The 17,241-nt window shown below is 37.7% G+C and overlaps 1 protein-coding gene across 1 annotated transcript in view; it reads right to left on the minus strand.

Annotated features, from left to right (window-relative positions):
- The window catches only part of WDR27 (WD repeat domain 27), a 123,640-nt gene that overhangs the window by 65,497 nt on the left and 40,902 nt on the right, over window positions 1-17,241 (minus strand). Inside the window, exons 23-24 of the mRNA XM_042795631.1 lie at window positions 13,001-13,098; window positions 990-1,092 (exon numbers count right to left, since the gene is read on the minus strand). Of these exons, the coding sequence (XP_042651565.1) occupies window positions 990-1,092; window positions 13,001-13,098 (201 nt within the window). The remainder of the gene's footprint in view (window positions 1-989; window positions 1,093-13,000; window positions 13,099-17,241) is intronic.

Consider the following 17,241-nt stretch of genomic DNA (forward strand, 5'->3'; position numbering starts at 1 on the left):
CATTGCAATGCCAATTATGCAAAATCCCAACCTAGAAGCCACACTAAAAAGTACTGACTGGTACTGTGCCCACCAGGGACCACATGCCAACTGGAGCAGGATGATGAGCAACCATGTACCAAGAATTTGGAGTAAGGGCAAAATTGTGCTCTATGCCTTTCTTTTCTTGGATCAGCAGTAATTCCGAACAATAGCCTTAATGCAAAAGAGAAGACAAAAGGTCTTGTGACTGCACTTCTTTTTACACTATTCAAAATCAACCTTAATTAGTAATCTTGACTAGATATTTATATACATGATGAGCAAAGATCAGTATTAGATGCATTTTGTTTCATAGACAAAGCAAAAAGCCTTTCTTTTGTATTGCAAACTACATTTTGAAATGCAAATTACCAGAAACTTGAAAAATATATTTTATCATGGAAACATCGAGAACACATTAGCTATTGCCAAACCTCCAGCAATCTGCCAATAAAATCTCTAACCTCCACACATGATTTGATTCACTATTTCAACACTAGCCACAACAGTAAATTCCTTTCGTTCTGAATTTGAAGTTGACCAGAAACCCTGTGTCATAGTCCTGATGAGTCACCTAGAAAGACCTAGAAGAAAGTTAAACAGATTTCCTACCCAGTTGTTTTGAAAGGATGTGTTTACAATGAACTCAACCCCAGGCCAGTTTCAAAGGCCTATACTCCAAGCTAGCAATCATCTATCTCTTAGCAAACACCAAGAAAAAACCTTGTGCCAACAATACAGCACTTACTGAAGATTTGGTTGTTCAGGGATTTTTCAGGGAAAATAAAGAACACACAGACCAAGAATCATATGTAGCTGCTACATATAAACAAAGTATATGAAAGTATAATAGATCTCAGTCTTGCACATTAAGCTGAATCCTAGAAACATTCATAAGATGACTACTTTGTGTACAATATGAGTAGCTCCTATAGTTTAGGAGGAAAATAAACAAAAACATTACTTACACATTTGTCATCTGATCCACTGGCTATAAACCGTCCACAAGGTGATACTGCAATTCCACATGGATAGCAGCGGCTACTGTGCCCTTCAAAATGACGTTCACACCTTCAGAGAAATTTCAGTCTTATTAACACCAACTAAAAGCTAGCTCTTTTACTGCCATTTTCTCATCTGTTTTTCTTAGTCTACAAATTTACTATGGCAAATCCACAAATTAATTTTTAAATATCTCTGCAGTATAAGTTTGTCAAAACTGAAAGACATTAAAGAATGTTAAGGACTAAAAATAAAATGAACACTTGAAACTACCCCAGGACAGTGCCCAAAGTCATGCTTTTCCCTTGTTTAGTTTACAAAGACAGAAACATCATTAATAAATATTAGAAATGAGGAGCTGTGATGCCTACCATTAAGCTACCCCTAGTTAGTCATCTCAGCAGGGAAAGCTGAACTCCCCTTCATTAAGGGGAGGGTGTTGTGAAAGCCAGTCTGCTCTGTGAAGCCTTAGAAATCTCCCTCAAGTAGTCTATATTAAATGAAGATCCAGTATGTAGAATCATAACATAAATAATTATTGTTTGCTTTTCTGATACACAAAGCTGGATATTTAAACTGTGTTGCTCTGTTTACATTCCTACTCCATGCACTGATTTATTGTATCTTGTAAATTCAAGAAAGGCAATATCCAAGTGACATTCCAAACTGATAAATCTAGCTATCTACCCTACAACCATAGATAACTTTTTACATATCTGCATTAGTACAGTCTAAAGGAAGGAATGCATTTAAATTTAATGCAGGGAATTAATTTCCTACTTTTCATGTTAAATATCGCAAGGTAGCATTATGGAGTAAGTTTTTGATAGCTGAGTACATCTGGCCCATTTAAATATACTAATGTTTTTAATGAAATGAAGATTAATATCCATCTAAAAAAATTCCATGGTTGTAAAGAACTGTGATAGCTTTGTGGTCACAACAAAACTAAGGAAAAAAGTAGTATTTAGAGTTGCTTCAATGCTAAAAGACATTTTAATACAACCTTCAACCCTGTTCAGAATTATCATTTACATATGTATACCATTTCAGAGCTTTATTTTTATACCCATAAGGTATAATTTCAAAAAAAGATTTACAATAATCTGTATTCTTCTTTAGCCTTTATTATGAATGCTATCAACCTGCCCCTCTCCTTACAAAACAAATTAATACACTTTGCCATAATACAGATGTCACATATACTTTTTTTTTATCTATGATTGGTCCAGGAACAAATTTGAAACAGTAACATCTCCTGCCAACATCTGTGATATACACTTTTTCCTGGCTAGTGAAATCACAGATGCTATGTTAGTTTGATTGACTGAATCCATGTGCAGAAATCTCTAAATTTTTATACCACGTTGTTCTGTTTTATGCACGAATGTATGTGTAAGAATGAACTGAATGTCAATATGGTTTTATTCACCTAGGTGAAACAGGCATATTTAAACAAAAACATTACTTTGTGACCAATCCAATAACTATCACTTAGTAAAGCATAAAATAAGACACTTCTGAATGCATGAAAATACATCATTTTACAGAGTCTAACTCTGAACTTTCACAGATAGTATATATTTGGCTGAACTTCTGTATAAGAAAACTACTGATAACAATGGGCATTTTGAGTATACAGTAACCAGATCTTTCATGTCAAGCCAATTCTACCCTAAACCTGTTGTAAATAACTCAATTTAAGAGAACACTACAGTTCAAAGAGAAGCAACTTACAAAGACAGTCAACTACTGTGACTAAGATGTAAAAATATTCTTCATCTTCAGTTTTTACATAGCTTTGCATGAGTATTCAGAGACTTTCAATAACCAATGGCTTCATTTGCGTCATTGAATAACCTGCTTCTCTTCAAGCTTCCTACTGACAGTAAAGGAGAATACTAGCTACCTCAGTCTCCTCTTAAATACAATATTCTAACATATATGACTCTAAGGTTAGGCAAAGGAGGACAAGTCATAGAATACATATTTGATTTATACTTTCAAAGCACTTTACTTTTTGGTAACTTAAGTTACTTAAAACTTAAGTAACTTAAAAGAAAACACAAAGGGTGATGCATACTTCCCATACCAGAGCTTTCACAGTATCATATGACTGAGGTTGGAAGGCACCTCTGGAGGTCATCTTGTCCAGCTTCCCTGCTCACCTAGAGTTGGTTGCCAAGGACTGTGTCTAGATGGGTTTTGAATTATCTCGAAGGTGCAAAACTCCACAACCTTACTGGGCAACTTGTGCCAGTGGTCAGTCACTGGAAATAGTTTCCAGAATTAGTTGTTCCATCACCTTCCCAGGGATCAAGGTGGGGCTGACTAGTCTGTAGTTCCCTGGGATCTCCTTCTTGCCCTTTTTGAAGATAGGAGTGACGTTCACTTTCCTTCAGTCTTCAGACACCTCTCCTGATCACCATGATCTTTTGAAGATAATTGAGAGTGGCCTCTCAATGACATCTGTCACCAGTGAGCTGAAGGCAGGCTTTAAAGAAGACAGAGCTAGGCTCTTTTCACCGGTGCTCAGTGACAGGACAAGAGGCAATGGGCAAAAATTGAAATACAGGAGGCTCTGTCTGAGCGCTAGGAAACACTTATTTACTGTGAGGGTGACTGAGCATTGGCCTAGGTTACCCATAGAGGTTGTAGAATCTCCTTCATTGGACATATTCAAAAGCCAACTGAACATGATTGTGGACAACCAGCTGTAGGTGACTCTGCCTCAGCAGGGGACTTAGACAAGATGACCTCCAAAGGTGCCTTCCAACCTCAATCATTATGTGATTCTGTGATTAAGCAGCAAAGACATTATTGACACTTCGGGCAAGTCTTTCTTTCAAATATCTTAGACAGACAGAAAGAAAAATAATGCATGATGTGCTTCATTTGTCTGCTATTCCACTTCATGGTCAGATATAGCAAGATTTTGCCCTCAGTTAGACTCCTACCAAATATTATTCACTAAGTAGATTAGATCTCTCCTACAACTCAGCCTCAGTCATGTCTTTTCTTGTCTTTGCCAAATTCCCACTTATACTGTGAATTTCAGAGTTCCCCCCAAAATACAGACCTTCTCAGTGCCTTTTCTCACTGTCACATATGGACACTGTTTATACAAATATTTGAAGAAATTGTTTCCTTTTAGTCTTATACTTGCAAGATACAATGGCATCCCATGAAAAAAATTTCTTCATGGGAAGAATTAACAAAATTCATATATACTCTGTTCCTCCTGAATATGCCTCCAGGACCACCATTCTTCCTTAAGTGGAGCACTGGCCATCAGGACTAGTTCTCAGTGTTTAAGAGCTCATTCTCAGGGCCTGTAAAAGCTAACTTCCTCAATGAGGTGTTTCTTTACAGGAGAGTCTCCTAATAATCACAGCAAACTATTTCCTTTCAAAAGAATTTGACTCCTCTGCATCTGTGACCAACAACTCAATTACTACACTTATAAATGGATGCATAAGAACTAACATGATTCAAAGGCTTTCACTGATCTTTTCTCTGCTGTACCACAGCAATATAAAGCAATGTCTGAGTCACAGGACAATGCCACTTTTCCTTGTGCTAGTACAGCCACAGTAATAACTAACATCCTGGATTCTATTTTCTTAATTTTTTTCCTGTTCAACTTTTCCCTTATAATCAGGATGTATGTTCTATTACAAGTATAGATACTTTACACACCCCCTCAAAATCCTGCTCTAAAAAGATATTTTAAAAAACTGATTCCAATTAAACTTTCCACCAAATCCAGTAGAAACTTTGTTATGTAATCTATTAAGTCCAGATACATCCAGGTATCACAGCAATGGAAAAAAAATGGATAAAATATCATAGAACAAATAGATAGTTATTATGTGTATAATTTTAGATTATTCTAGGTGTTATCTTAGTTCAGACTTTTTTTTGTTTCTGTCCTGTTTTTTTTTAAAGTAGCAACAGGTGGTGATCAAACTTATTTTGGATATTGCAAGATTTACATGGCCAGCTGGCATGATGTCCAGCCTCCTAAGAATGCTTTTCTGGTCAGAGCTTTTCAAGGGTTACCATGACAAACATCTGGTAATTGCATGGGACAGAAAACATCCAAGTTTTCCCTATGTTCTCCATTGTACAGCTTTTACTCTACATTCCAAAATGTGCATCTTTTTATGTTGCAAACAACTTGCAGAATATTAGAAAAAAATGTAACATGTTTTCTGTGTTTGTAAAAGAAAGATACCAGAATGGTACCTCTCTCCATATATCAGGGAATACACTCACAAATAAGTCTATTTCATTCTACTTTCTGTATTAAAAAAAAAAAAAAATTCTTGACTGTAGAGCAAAGTTGGGGGTTTTTTCAACTACTTTTCCTTGTGATTTATTACTTTGTCCCAGTGCTCTGGTATTTGCTCAGAGACCCTTCAGTACCAGAAGATCCACTGAGGCTCTACAAAATCCGTGTATAACTTGACAGTAGTAATATCTACCTTAGATGTTCTGTACACATGGGTTTCATTTTAAACACACACCAAACCCTTCACATAAGAGTTCAACGTGTTTGCACAAACACCATCTAGCAGGGACCATATGTTCCCCATCCTGTATACTTTCATGCATCCCCAGTCCCAAATTTGGAGAAACTCCAGCCACTGCTTTATCCATTTTTCTCTCAGAATTCAGATAACAAAACTCAAAGCTCCAGGGAAAAAAAAAAAAAAAAAAAAAAAAAATGGCATATCATGGGATCTTCACATTCAGAAGAGACCAAGATTAATCAAATTCTGAGTGTGTGTATATGTGTATCTTGATCAGGTTGATGTCAAGCAGTTAGTTCACAGTGGAGATGCAAACTGAAAAGTATCCGAAAATTGAAGGGCCATTCATTCATACTGCATGTCTGACCCTAAGGCTCTCAACGTGTAGTTGTTAGAAAACGTATGAGATGAGTTCCATGTGGCTGCAGGAATTCTACTAAAATATGTTGCCAAGGGAGCTTATGATCTAGTTGCACAGGATTATAATACTAGTTGGAGATTTTAACCTTAATGTCTAAAACTATCTTTATACAATTGGCAAATCTTTTCAGAGGCTGAAAAAGGGTGAAACTGATTTTCCCTGGGATCATGCATCAAAGCATTATCATGCATCTGAGTACTCTTCAGAAGAAATTTAGTATGTCCAAGTAGTCCAATATTCTTCAAATGTCTTCACTGTGGTCCAATAAGCACCCACGTCCTGTTTTTCAGAAGGAATGAGGAATGAGTATTTCAGCAGCAAACAGCATTAGATGAGCTGAACTTGTATTCCTCAACTGTTCAGAGTGTGAGTCAGAGGAATGCTGCTCTTGACACTAAAGGTGTTAGTGTGATGGTGGGTGGAAGCTCCTCCCAACACCTTGCCCCTGCCAATCTCACTACCTGCAATCTAGTAGCTATCACATCTACCTCCCCACACCTACCATAGCAGCAGCCCAGACCTCTAAACTATGCAGTAATAACTTTTCCCTGCTCTCCCCATCTCTAGGTAAACAACATAGCACAACTGTTCCATTCCTTCCTTCTAAATTAATTCCTAATTTCAGCTGTTATTGTCTGTCCTGCTCTGTCACTACATCAGATCCCCGATAAGTTTCTCATCTCTGTATTTCTGTGGCAAGTAGAGAAGAGCAGATGCTAATTTCATAGAATCACAAAGTCATATCATGGTTGATGTCAGTAGGTGCTCTGGAGGTCATCTTATCCAAGCTCCCTGCTCACATACAGCCAGCATGGCTTCACCAATGCTAAATAGATGTGAAGCACCACCACCCTCAAACTGCTGGCAGAACTCCTTCTGATGCAGTCCAGGACATAATTAGTTGTCTTTGCCACAAGGGCACACTTCTGGCTCATGTTCACCTCGGTGTCCACCAGGACCCCCAGGTCATTTTCTGCAAAGCTGCTTTCCAGCTAGTTGCCCCCACTGCATATATTGATGCCTGGGGGGGTTGCGCTTGGTGTCAAGGGGACTTTGCACTTCCCCTTGTTGAGCTTCATGAGGCTCCTGTCAGACCATTTCTCTGGACTGTTGAGGTCTTTCTGGATGGCAGCACAACCCTCCAGAGTATGAGACACCCCTCTCATTTTGTCACCAGCAAAGTTGCTACACTCTGCCCCATCATCCAGATAGTTAATGAAGTTGAGCAGGATTGGAACCAATACTCATCCCTGGGTGCCCTGCTAATTACTGACCTCTAACTAGGCCTCTAACTGATCACCACCCTCTGAGGTTCCTATTCAGACAGTTTTCAACCCTTCTCACTGCTTATCCAGACCATCATTCATCAGCTTCTCTATGAGGATGTTATGGAAAACAATGTGAAAAGCCTTACTGAAGACACAGTAGACAATATCCACTGCTCTCCCCTCATCTACCAAGCCAGTAATTTTATCATAGATGTTTATTAATTGGTCAAACATGACTTTCCCTTGGTGAACCCACACTGACTACTCCCAGTTAATTCCTTGTCTTATATGTGCCTGGAGATAGTTTCCAGGATTAACTGTTCCATCACCTTCCCAGGGATTGAGGTGAGGCTGATCAGCCTGCAGTTCCCTAAGTCCTCCTTCTTGCCCTTTCCGAAGGTTCTTTTCCTCAGAAATTTATAGAACTATGTCTTCTTGGTCACCTAGAGACAGAAACAGTTACTGAATAGATATTGTAAGGCAACATATAAAAAATACCCAAGCTGTAGTTACAAAGACAACTTGTGTCTTGTTTCATCTCATATTTTGTCAAACACTAAGTGTCTTAGGTAAAGAAATCTGCTGTTGATGTAGATTGTCTTCCTTCAAAGGGAAAGCAACAGCTGATAAGAGCAGAGACAGAGTATTTTTTCAGGTCTTAGAACATGAAAAGACCTGAGCAGATCTTCACTCACCCAAAAATATTTCTATGGGATAACTTCTGCAAAATCAGTATATCTTTCTGCAATTATTCACCTAGCTTGAATGATCAGCATATTAATATGCTGATTGTGCTCACAATCTAGCAAATTAGTCAGTGTATGTCTTCCCTGGACAGGGGTATTGATCTTGCATTATCTTAACCTATTTATATAACAAATTACAGAGCTGTGCATATACTACTTATGTTACTATCCCTTTCAGAAGTGGAAGGAATTTCAAGTTATGAGTATTGCTTAGAACATTAAGCAGCTTTTGAGTTCCAATTAACTACATGGATTACATGCTTGATAATTACATGCTTGATAATTACCAAGACCAACTTATCAGCATATTTTTTGGAGCAGAAACAAAAATAAAAATATCACAAGGCATTCCTTAGTGTGCATTTTGAAGATCTATGCACCTTATGTGAGAAGTAAATATAATGGTGAGTATGCATGTCAGAGTGCATCAAGAGCAGGACTGATACAAAAGGGAATACAAGTAAGAAGCCAGTGGGGCTCATGGCACAGTATCATCACTGACCAGGGCACTGTCCCACCATATCTGAATAGGTTGGGCAGAGCAGTGTGCTGATAACAAGGTCCATTGACAGTCCCAGAAAAAGTGAGGTGATGAACCAGGTCCAGGCTTCATCCCAGGAATCCAGTCAAGAGCAGCAGGAGATAGAGCTAGATACAGGGCTGGAGGTAAGACTACAACATGGGTCTGCTGGAGACAGAACTCGAGACAAACTACCTACAAGGTAGGTCAAGGTCCATGCAGAAAACAAGGCCAGAGGCAGGACCTGAGACAGGTATACTGACAACAAAGTTCAGGTAAAGACTAAATGTCCAGGCCTGATCTTAAATAGAGTGCCTGAATCAAGGAGCAGAGAGTGCATAGGTGGGGTTCCAAGGCTGGTCAGGGAAATCAAGGCCCAGTAGTACACTCAAGGCCCTCATAGTGCAGTCTGTAACTTGAGTAATACATCTAAAAATCTGAGACCAAGCCAGACCGTATAATCAGTGTGACAAAGAAGGATGAAGCTTTACGGTACCTTAACTTTAGCCATATTTTACTGATGAGCAAGGAAGGACCACATCAGCGCCTAAAAATTTTGCAGAAGATCTGAAATCCACCTTGGAGAAGAAAAGCTTACACTGCTTCACATTCTAGAACCTTTCAGGAAAGTGACTCTTTGGAATGAATCATAAAAGGTAAACAGCGAAGTGCTGCAGAAATCTGGACAGCTGATTTTTCTCAATATCAGCCAGTCATGAAGATGAGGGTATTCATGTAACTTCCAGTGAATGTGAGCTGGTGCTATAACTCAATGTTTAGTCAATATTCTAAACACATTTAACAAAGTGAAGAGGGCACATTTTGAACTGATAGTTTCCTTCTAAAATAATGAATAAAAGAAACTTCCTTTCTTCTGGATGTTTTAATGCACAGAATTATCTAATCTACAAGTGGGAGAAAATAAACAATTAAAAGGATCCAGACTGGTAACACTGAATTTTAAAATGTCATGTGAAATTTAAGTGATGTATGAACATATTAAAGCACCTGGTATTTAATTGTCTGTCATTTTCAGATGTTACAGGCTTACTGCATAAGGGAATGAAAGTTTCCTAAATTCCTAAGTTTCTACACTCTTTCTATGCATTGGTTTTACAGCATGGGGATGCTGAAATATATCAGTCTCTCACTGCCCTATATGTTCATGAACATAGTCTGCATGACTAGAAGATAAGGAGGCTTAGTCTATTGGAATTTTCTGATATATCTAGCCTGAACAATCTATAGGACTCACCAACTTGTGTTGTTCCAATACAGACTTTCACAAAAGATTAAAACAAAGTGGAGACAACAGGTACAGATTCCTAGGAATCATTGCTAGATTCCTGATTTCAGAAGGAGTTATGATGTCTCTAAAGTGCATTCGATAGAGAGACAGCAGAAGGAGATAGAATGGTAAAGTTTCATGTGTCTTATGGACAATTAAGTGTCTACAATGTTTCATCATAAAGAATACTTAAACTCCTTCAAGAAATGTACCCTAATGCATGTATTCATAAAACCTCATAGTTCATTATCCTAACCTGGAAGAAAAGTAGCCAGAGTTGGTTCTTTTTTCAAAAAGATCTATTCTCCTTGGTTCTTTATTCATAAGTCTGCTTTGTAGATTATCTGGAGCTTTTCTTAGCTATAGTTATAAATGAGAAGAATGCAGAAGTATAAAAATATTTTAAAACTTCAGATGAAACTCTACAAATCCATGTATTTCAAGGAAAATGAAGCAGGAGACTGAGTAAATCCAAAAGTCACTAGCAGTGTCCAAGATTCCCTCATTTACTGGCAAGATGACCTGGCTGTGTGAGGTTGGTTGACAACATCAGAAAGTTAAAATGTCTTTTTCTTGTACCACCTTTAGAGGAACTCATAAGACTCTCTGACACTCTCTGAAGCAAACTTGGAAGGCCTCCAGATCATCAATAGTGAAAGAGAGACAGATTCACAGCTTTATCCAGTAAGGATGATGAAAATGGAAGTTGCTAAATACTCTCACCAACTTCAAGAACAAGAGAAAAGATAAGTTAAAGGAGTTTTCACTGGGAAAAAAAAGCTGTAGTATGATAATACAGACTGAATGGAAAAATTCTTGTGGAACTCGGAGAAAAAAAATCAATATATTCAAAACCTATAAAGCTGCAGGCCAGGATAACATGTATGAAGATTTACTCTAAGCAAAGATCAAAAAGGATCTTGAGCATCTTGCTATGATTTCTAAGTCAATTATGAGAAAAAAGAATGCATGTCAGAATAAAAATAAGAGAGCCATCATCAAAGAAATTGAATAAAGAAACAGCTAAGAGTCCCAAGGAAATTGTGCAGTTATTCTGAAAATTACTTCCCATGCTTTAAGTTGCATCTTTCAAGTACACCATACTGGATGTTTTTTTCCTCTATTTAATCAGAACTTTGTACTTTACAGTATTATTAAATAAAGTAACAATGGATAGAACTCATTAAGGGCAACAAGCAGATTAAACACAAGCAAAACAGTTTTCACTGTGGATGTCTAGGGCAAATATTTAGAACAAAATCAACAAACAATAAAGTTGAGATCTTGCAGTTAGTGTTACTATCCACAACACTGCAAACAGTATAAATGAGAAGGTGGACTTACCTTTGCTATATTTCAAGAACACTGGACAAAGATTTCACTAAACAAACCCTATTCTGGCAAACCCAAAGCAGAAACAAAGAGAGGTCATTCCAGAAGGACCATTCAAAACACAGTAATGTCTGATGCACCAACTTTACAAATCAGCAACTTTAAGAGATTAAAGGTACTGGCCCACCATAAGATTGTTTAGGAACTAATCTCTCCTGTAAGCACCCAACAGTGAAAGTAATGGACTGGATTTGATTGGACAAGACCTATGAACAAAAAAAAATGCTAAAGTTTTCAGTCTGTGTAACAATATAGTAGACCTAACACTTCAGTGGAGACTTGTTCCAAGTTCAGACAGAGCTTTCCAAACTAAGCCATTTCAAATGTATTTATGTGAAAGACACCTGGTGAACACATTAGGAAAAACTGAACAGTTTTCTTCCTTATGAGAACTTAAGAATAGATTTTAAAATATAGAATACTCAATCTTTGGTCTGAGGAATGAGAGAAAATTTCATTTTAAAAAATCGCAGTTTTTTTCCCTGAAAGTTACTAGCAAGTGAAAAATAATTATTTACTTGCTCTGTTTCTTCTCCACAACAGTTACTACCATTGATCACTGTGTAATGTGTAGCAAACACACACATATACATAATACATAATATGCACCCTTAAATAATGTGTCATTACAAACTTAAATTACTTTTTTGAGGTTTGGTTAGTAGAACTCAGTGGACACTAGAATACACCTACTTTGCCAGATTAAATATAGAGCAAGAACATACATAAATTATTCCCCTCTTCCCAGGACATATTCATTTAATAGATTGCCCAGATTTTATACTTTAACTATTTTACCATTCACCTGTTCTACTTATATTAGTATTTAGAAACAAAGAGACAGATAAGTGATCTGTGAAAAGTTTCCTACTTTTTCATTACTCTTCAGCAACACAGTTTGAACAGCTTATTAGAAAAACATAAGAAGGTAACAGATTCCAACCCCAGCAGTCTCTAGTTTCACTACTTTCTGACATTCAGTGCAGGTAATACAGCAATGCTTTTGTCAAGAACATATATGCCCCCTATAGATTTAATGTTCTTACCACATAAAGATAAAAATAAATTAAAAGCTTATTAACCATTTTCTAAATAGAAAATTCAGTAGTAGAAAAATTATATTACATCTTTCAATAAATATATGTTTACATACACACAAAACAAATATGAAATTATTCTTTAAAACTTAAACACCTGCCAGTCTCTCTTCTTTTAAACATAATTATTTTAACCTGCACAATAGACATTGCCCCACATATTCGATCAATGTTCCCTCCCCAATACTCTGTCCTTTTGTCCCACAGATTTCCCAGGTACAACACTGAATGGCTTTTAGAAAAAATTCAGTATTTTATTCTCAGTTTATGATAATGTATTATGCAAATTTATAGCACTATATATGTGATTTGTAATAATGTTGTTACAATTACACTTGTATTTTAAAATCTGTATCATATATTTTACTTCCTTTAGAAGTAATGATATGTTGTTTTGGAAATACCATCAGCATTCAGTTCAATATATTATTTTATAGATACAATTAGATCTACAAAAGTAGGTAAACATGGGTGATAAATCTTGATCATTTAATAGCTTCCATATAAGTAACTACAACTGAGGAATCATAATTTTGTTTGGTCTCTTAAAATTAGTAAATTCCAATTAGCTATAAATTTTCTTTTTTAAAGGCCTGACTGTAGATCTAATTCCTCGTTCAAATTTCTAGTGGTATATCACAGCAAGTAAGACAATTCTGAATAAAGATAAAGCATGGCTTTTTATTCCAAGGTACCTAATTCAGCCTTACCTCAGGGTTCTTAAATCCCACAGTTTGATGCCATCACCTGCAGCTGTGGTCACGAAAAGATTGTAAGCTTCAGGTTGCTGAGTGCTGAAGGATGACCCCTGTAAAATATGAAATCAGTTTCAGATAAGTATTCTCATGGTGCTAAATATTTAAAGAATCATAGAATATCTCAAGTTAGAAGGGACCCATAGGGATCATTGAGCCCAACTCCCTGCTACCCACAGGACTACCTAAAACTAAACCATATGACTAAAAGCATTGTCAAGACACTCCTTGAACTCTTACAGGCTTTATGACATGACCACTTCCATGGGGAGTCTGTTCCAGTGACCAACCACCATTGCAGTGAAGAATTTAGTCCATTTAAAAAATAAACAATAAATGTTTGTTAGGTTGTATGAAAAAAACCTTGTTTGCACATGCACGGAGGAGCACAAAGGAAAGCTGGCATGTGGAGGAACCCCTGTATATATATGTGTATATAAATATGTATATACCCCTATATATATAACCCAGTCAGAGAAATGGAGCACTGCCTCTCCTCCTCTCAGTGTTGTCCCAGGACAGCCATGAATGAGCCTTTTGGTCCAGGGGTGACACCCAACATGATGCGTCAACAGGAGAGGCTCTCTAGGTCATCTCATAGACTGATGGGCATTACTACCTATCAGGGTAAGGGATCCATTATAGGATGTAGGGGAAGATCATTTTGTGATTGCACAAGACTTTATGGGATGTTTAGGGGAGGAAGTAAGGGCAGGGAAAGGGAGGGATCAAAGTGTAGTCCAACATTTAATTATAGGCTATGTTTAGCCCTGGCATAAGTGAGCACACTTTGCCTTGACTTCAATAGCAATGACATTAATTCACAGCAAGACTGATTTTGTCTTCATACCTTTAAATAATTAAATCCAGTCTATCTTTAAACCTCTGATTTCTTAACATCCACACTGGCATATCCTGGCCTTTTTGCTGGCTACAAAATTCTTTCTCCAGGGAGCTAAATATAAACAGCTAAAACTCCTTCTTTCCTTTAGCCACCATTCACATTCTTGATTTGGCTTAATACACCACAGAAACCTCAAGGCCATTTCCCGCAATCAGTGCTTGGCTGCCAGGAATCTTCTATTCATTATGAAAACTGGCATATAGCTGGAAAATGCTCTAGTATTTAGTAGAGGGAATTCTCCAAATGGCAAGACAAACTGGGGCATTCAGTGTTAAAAAGACTATAGAAGCTTTCACTTACTTTGCTTTAAGCAGATTTCCTTCCTAAACTAGGGATTACCACAGCCTGCTCTAACAGATGAACTAAAATGAATTGTTCAACAGATTTCCCAACAAAGTCTACACATTCTCACATTAGCTGTGTATAACTATCAAAAAAGGATAATTGTAAAAGAGGACAGTTGTTGTCCAAAGGACAGTATTCATTAAAAGTTACAGAGCACCCTTTCGTTTTGTTTTTGAAACTTTTACTCACCACCTCTTTCTTCAGTGAGCAATGATCAGAGTCCAATACAAAAAATTCTAGACACATACAGATTTACGTCATGCACTACTCCTTTACTTTAGAATACACTGACAGTAATACACACAAGAAGTGTAATCCTTTTATTCCTTCCCTGACCTTACATTTTGTTGATAACATACATTACTAATATAAAGCTATACTTGTAACTTCAAACTACATTTACTAGTGAATATTGCTGTAGAAGACAAGGTAATATATACTATATGCAAGCTGAATTTTATTTATCCCTTTGTGGTTTCATAGTTTATTAATCTATAGTAATCTATAATTCATGAGAGTCCAATGCAAAAAGTAGCATATTCTAACACATTCTTCAAACCATATTCTTTCATTCTGAGAGACAAATCACTTGACTATGTTCCATCATCTTCCTCGTCTACCACTGTAATCCCTTCTCAGCTTCTCTCTAGACTAACTACATTGCAACTTCTACAGAAAATTTGACTCCAGGAAGGACATGGTTCAATAGAATCCCTATCTCATTCACTATTTCCATCTGAACACCACTGATATCATTCAAACAGTGCAGCTGGCTTATGATACAGTCACCAGTTAATAGATGTCTCAGAAAACACTCCACATTTTCCAAGCAAGCACATGCCTTCAGACAGGTTTGACACTATGGCTAGGAAAAAAATTAACTGACTGAAACTTCTGAGTTGCCTATTACATTTTTCAGCCTTCATATCATGTACTTTTCCTAATTAATGTACCAGTGAATTTTGAAACAAATGGCCGTGGGCAGAAAACTACAAACTTTGTTGTTTCTCTGAAAATTAATGTAATCTATAACTGTGCTTGCTAACAGAACATAATACCATCCAAATATTTGTGACTGATACTGGTAGATTCCTTTTCAAAGAATATGTTTTGCAGCACTACAAATGTATTGTTAACACTAAAGCTCTGAACCTTTGTAGTCTGATGTCTAATTGCCATCTATTTCCATATCTCAGAGGTTCCTCAACTGTAAGACAGGAACACAATTCTGATATTTCAAACAATTAATTTTACTACATTTCTTAAAAGTTAGTATGTAAAGCAACAGAACCATGAAAAGTCACATGATACTTTGGTAATCATTGTGTCACATAATACTTTGGTCAATTTTCATTAGGTGATCTTATGTATCAAACTGAAATTGTCAAGGTAGAAATCACTGGTTGAATAAAACAATTTACAGAAGTATAAAGCCATTATTAACAGTTTAGGATATTTACCTTGTCAGGCTTGTTATAAGACGGATAAGGACTACTTATTAGACTGAGGTGAAGTTGCTACAGCCAGAAAAGTGATATCTGCTCATTCCTTAGAAGGATCTTAATGACCTCACTTGGGTCTAGTAACACCCTGAGCTAAAATATCAGAAGTAATTCTGAAAGTAAGGTCTGGACACCAGATACAGGTTCAGGAAAAAGAGTAGAGGATCCCTTAACACCAGCCTATCACTAAAAAGTGGGAGGCTAACATCTCTGTTGGAGACATGAACAGTGGGATTGAGTGCATCCTCAGCAAGTTCAGCAACACCACCAAGCTGTGTGGTGCAGTCGACACGCTGAAGGGAAGGGATGCCATCCAGAAGGACCTTGACAGTCTTGAGAGTTAGGACCTTGCAAACCTCGTGAAGTTCAACAAGGCCAAGTGAAAAGTCCTGCACATGAGTTGAAGCAGTCCCATGTACAAATACAGGCTCAGTGAAGAGTGGATTGAGAGCAGCCCTGTGGAGAAGGACTTGCAGGTACTGGTGGATGGAAAACTGAGTATGAGTCAGTAATGTGCACTCACGGCCCAGAAAGCCAACCGTGTCCTGGGCAGCATCAAGAGGAGTGTGGCCAGCAGGTCGAGGGAGGTGATTCTCCCCCTCTACTTTGCTCTCATGAGACCCCACCTGCAATACTGTGTCCAGCTCTAGGGCCCCCAATATAAGAAGGATATGGACCTGCTCGAGCAGATCCAGAGGAGGCCATGAAGGCGATTGGGGAACTGGAGCACCTCCCTTATGAGGACAAGCTGAGAGAGTTGGGGTTGTTCAGCCTGGAGAAGACTCTGGAGAGACCTTATGGTGGCCTCCCAGTACTTAAAGGGGGCTACAGGAAAGATAGATAGGGACTCTATCAGTCAGTGCAGTGATAGGACAAGGGGTAATGGTCTTAAACTGAATGAGGGTAGATTCAGTTTAGATATGAGGAAGAAATTCTTTACTGTGAGGGTGGTGAGGCACCGGAACAGGTTGCCCAGGAAAGCCGTGGCTTCCCTGGAAGTGTCCAAGGCCAGGCTGGATGGGGCTTTGAGCAACCTGGTCTGGTGGAAGGTGTCCCTACCCGTGGCAGGGGGTTGGAGCGAGATGATCTTTAAGTTCTCTCCAATCCAAACCATTCTATGATTCTATGATTTCCACCTGTTTCCTCAGGCTGAGAACAATGAACCTCTTTCCCCTAGCTCCTAAGCAAATGCACTGAAAAGTAATCTATTGCATGAATCTGCAGCAGTATCACCACCACATCTCCACAGGACCATGTATTTAACCATTTCCTGATGAAATGATGCTTATGCAACTGTACTGCCTGCTGATTCCCATCCAGAATTTTTTTAACCTGCTTCACTATTTAAATCCAATCTGACAGAGAGATAAAGGTCTTATGATAATTATGTTTCCACAAAATACATGTAAATGAGTAACTAGCAGACAGAAATTCAAACCAGCACA

Source organism: Tyto alba, unplaced genomic scaffold (genome assembly GCF_018691265.1).
Source record: "Tyto alba isolate M040663 unplaced genomic scaffold, T.alba_DEE_v4.0 Super-Scaffold_22, whole genome shotgun sequence".
Classification (NCBI taxonomy): Eukaryota; Metazoa; Chordata; class Aves; order Strigiformes; family Tytonidae; genus Tyto; species Tyto alba.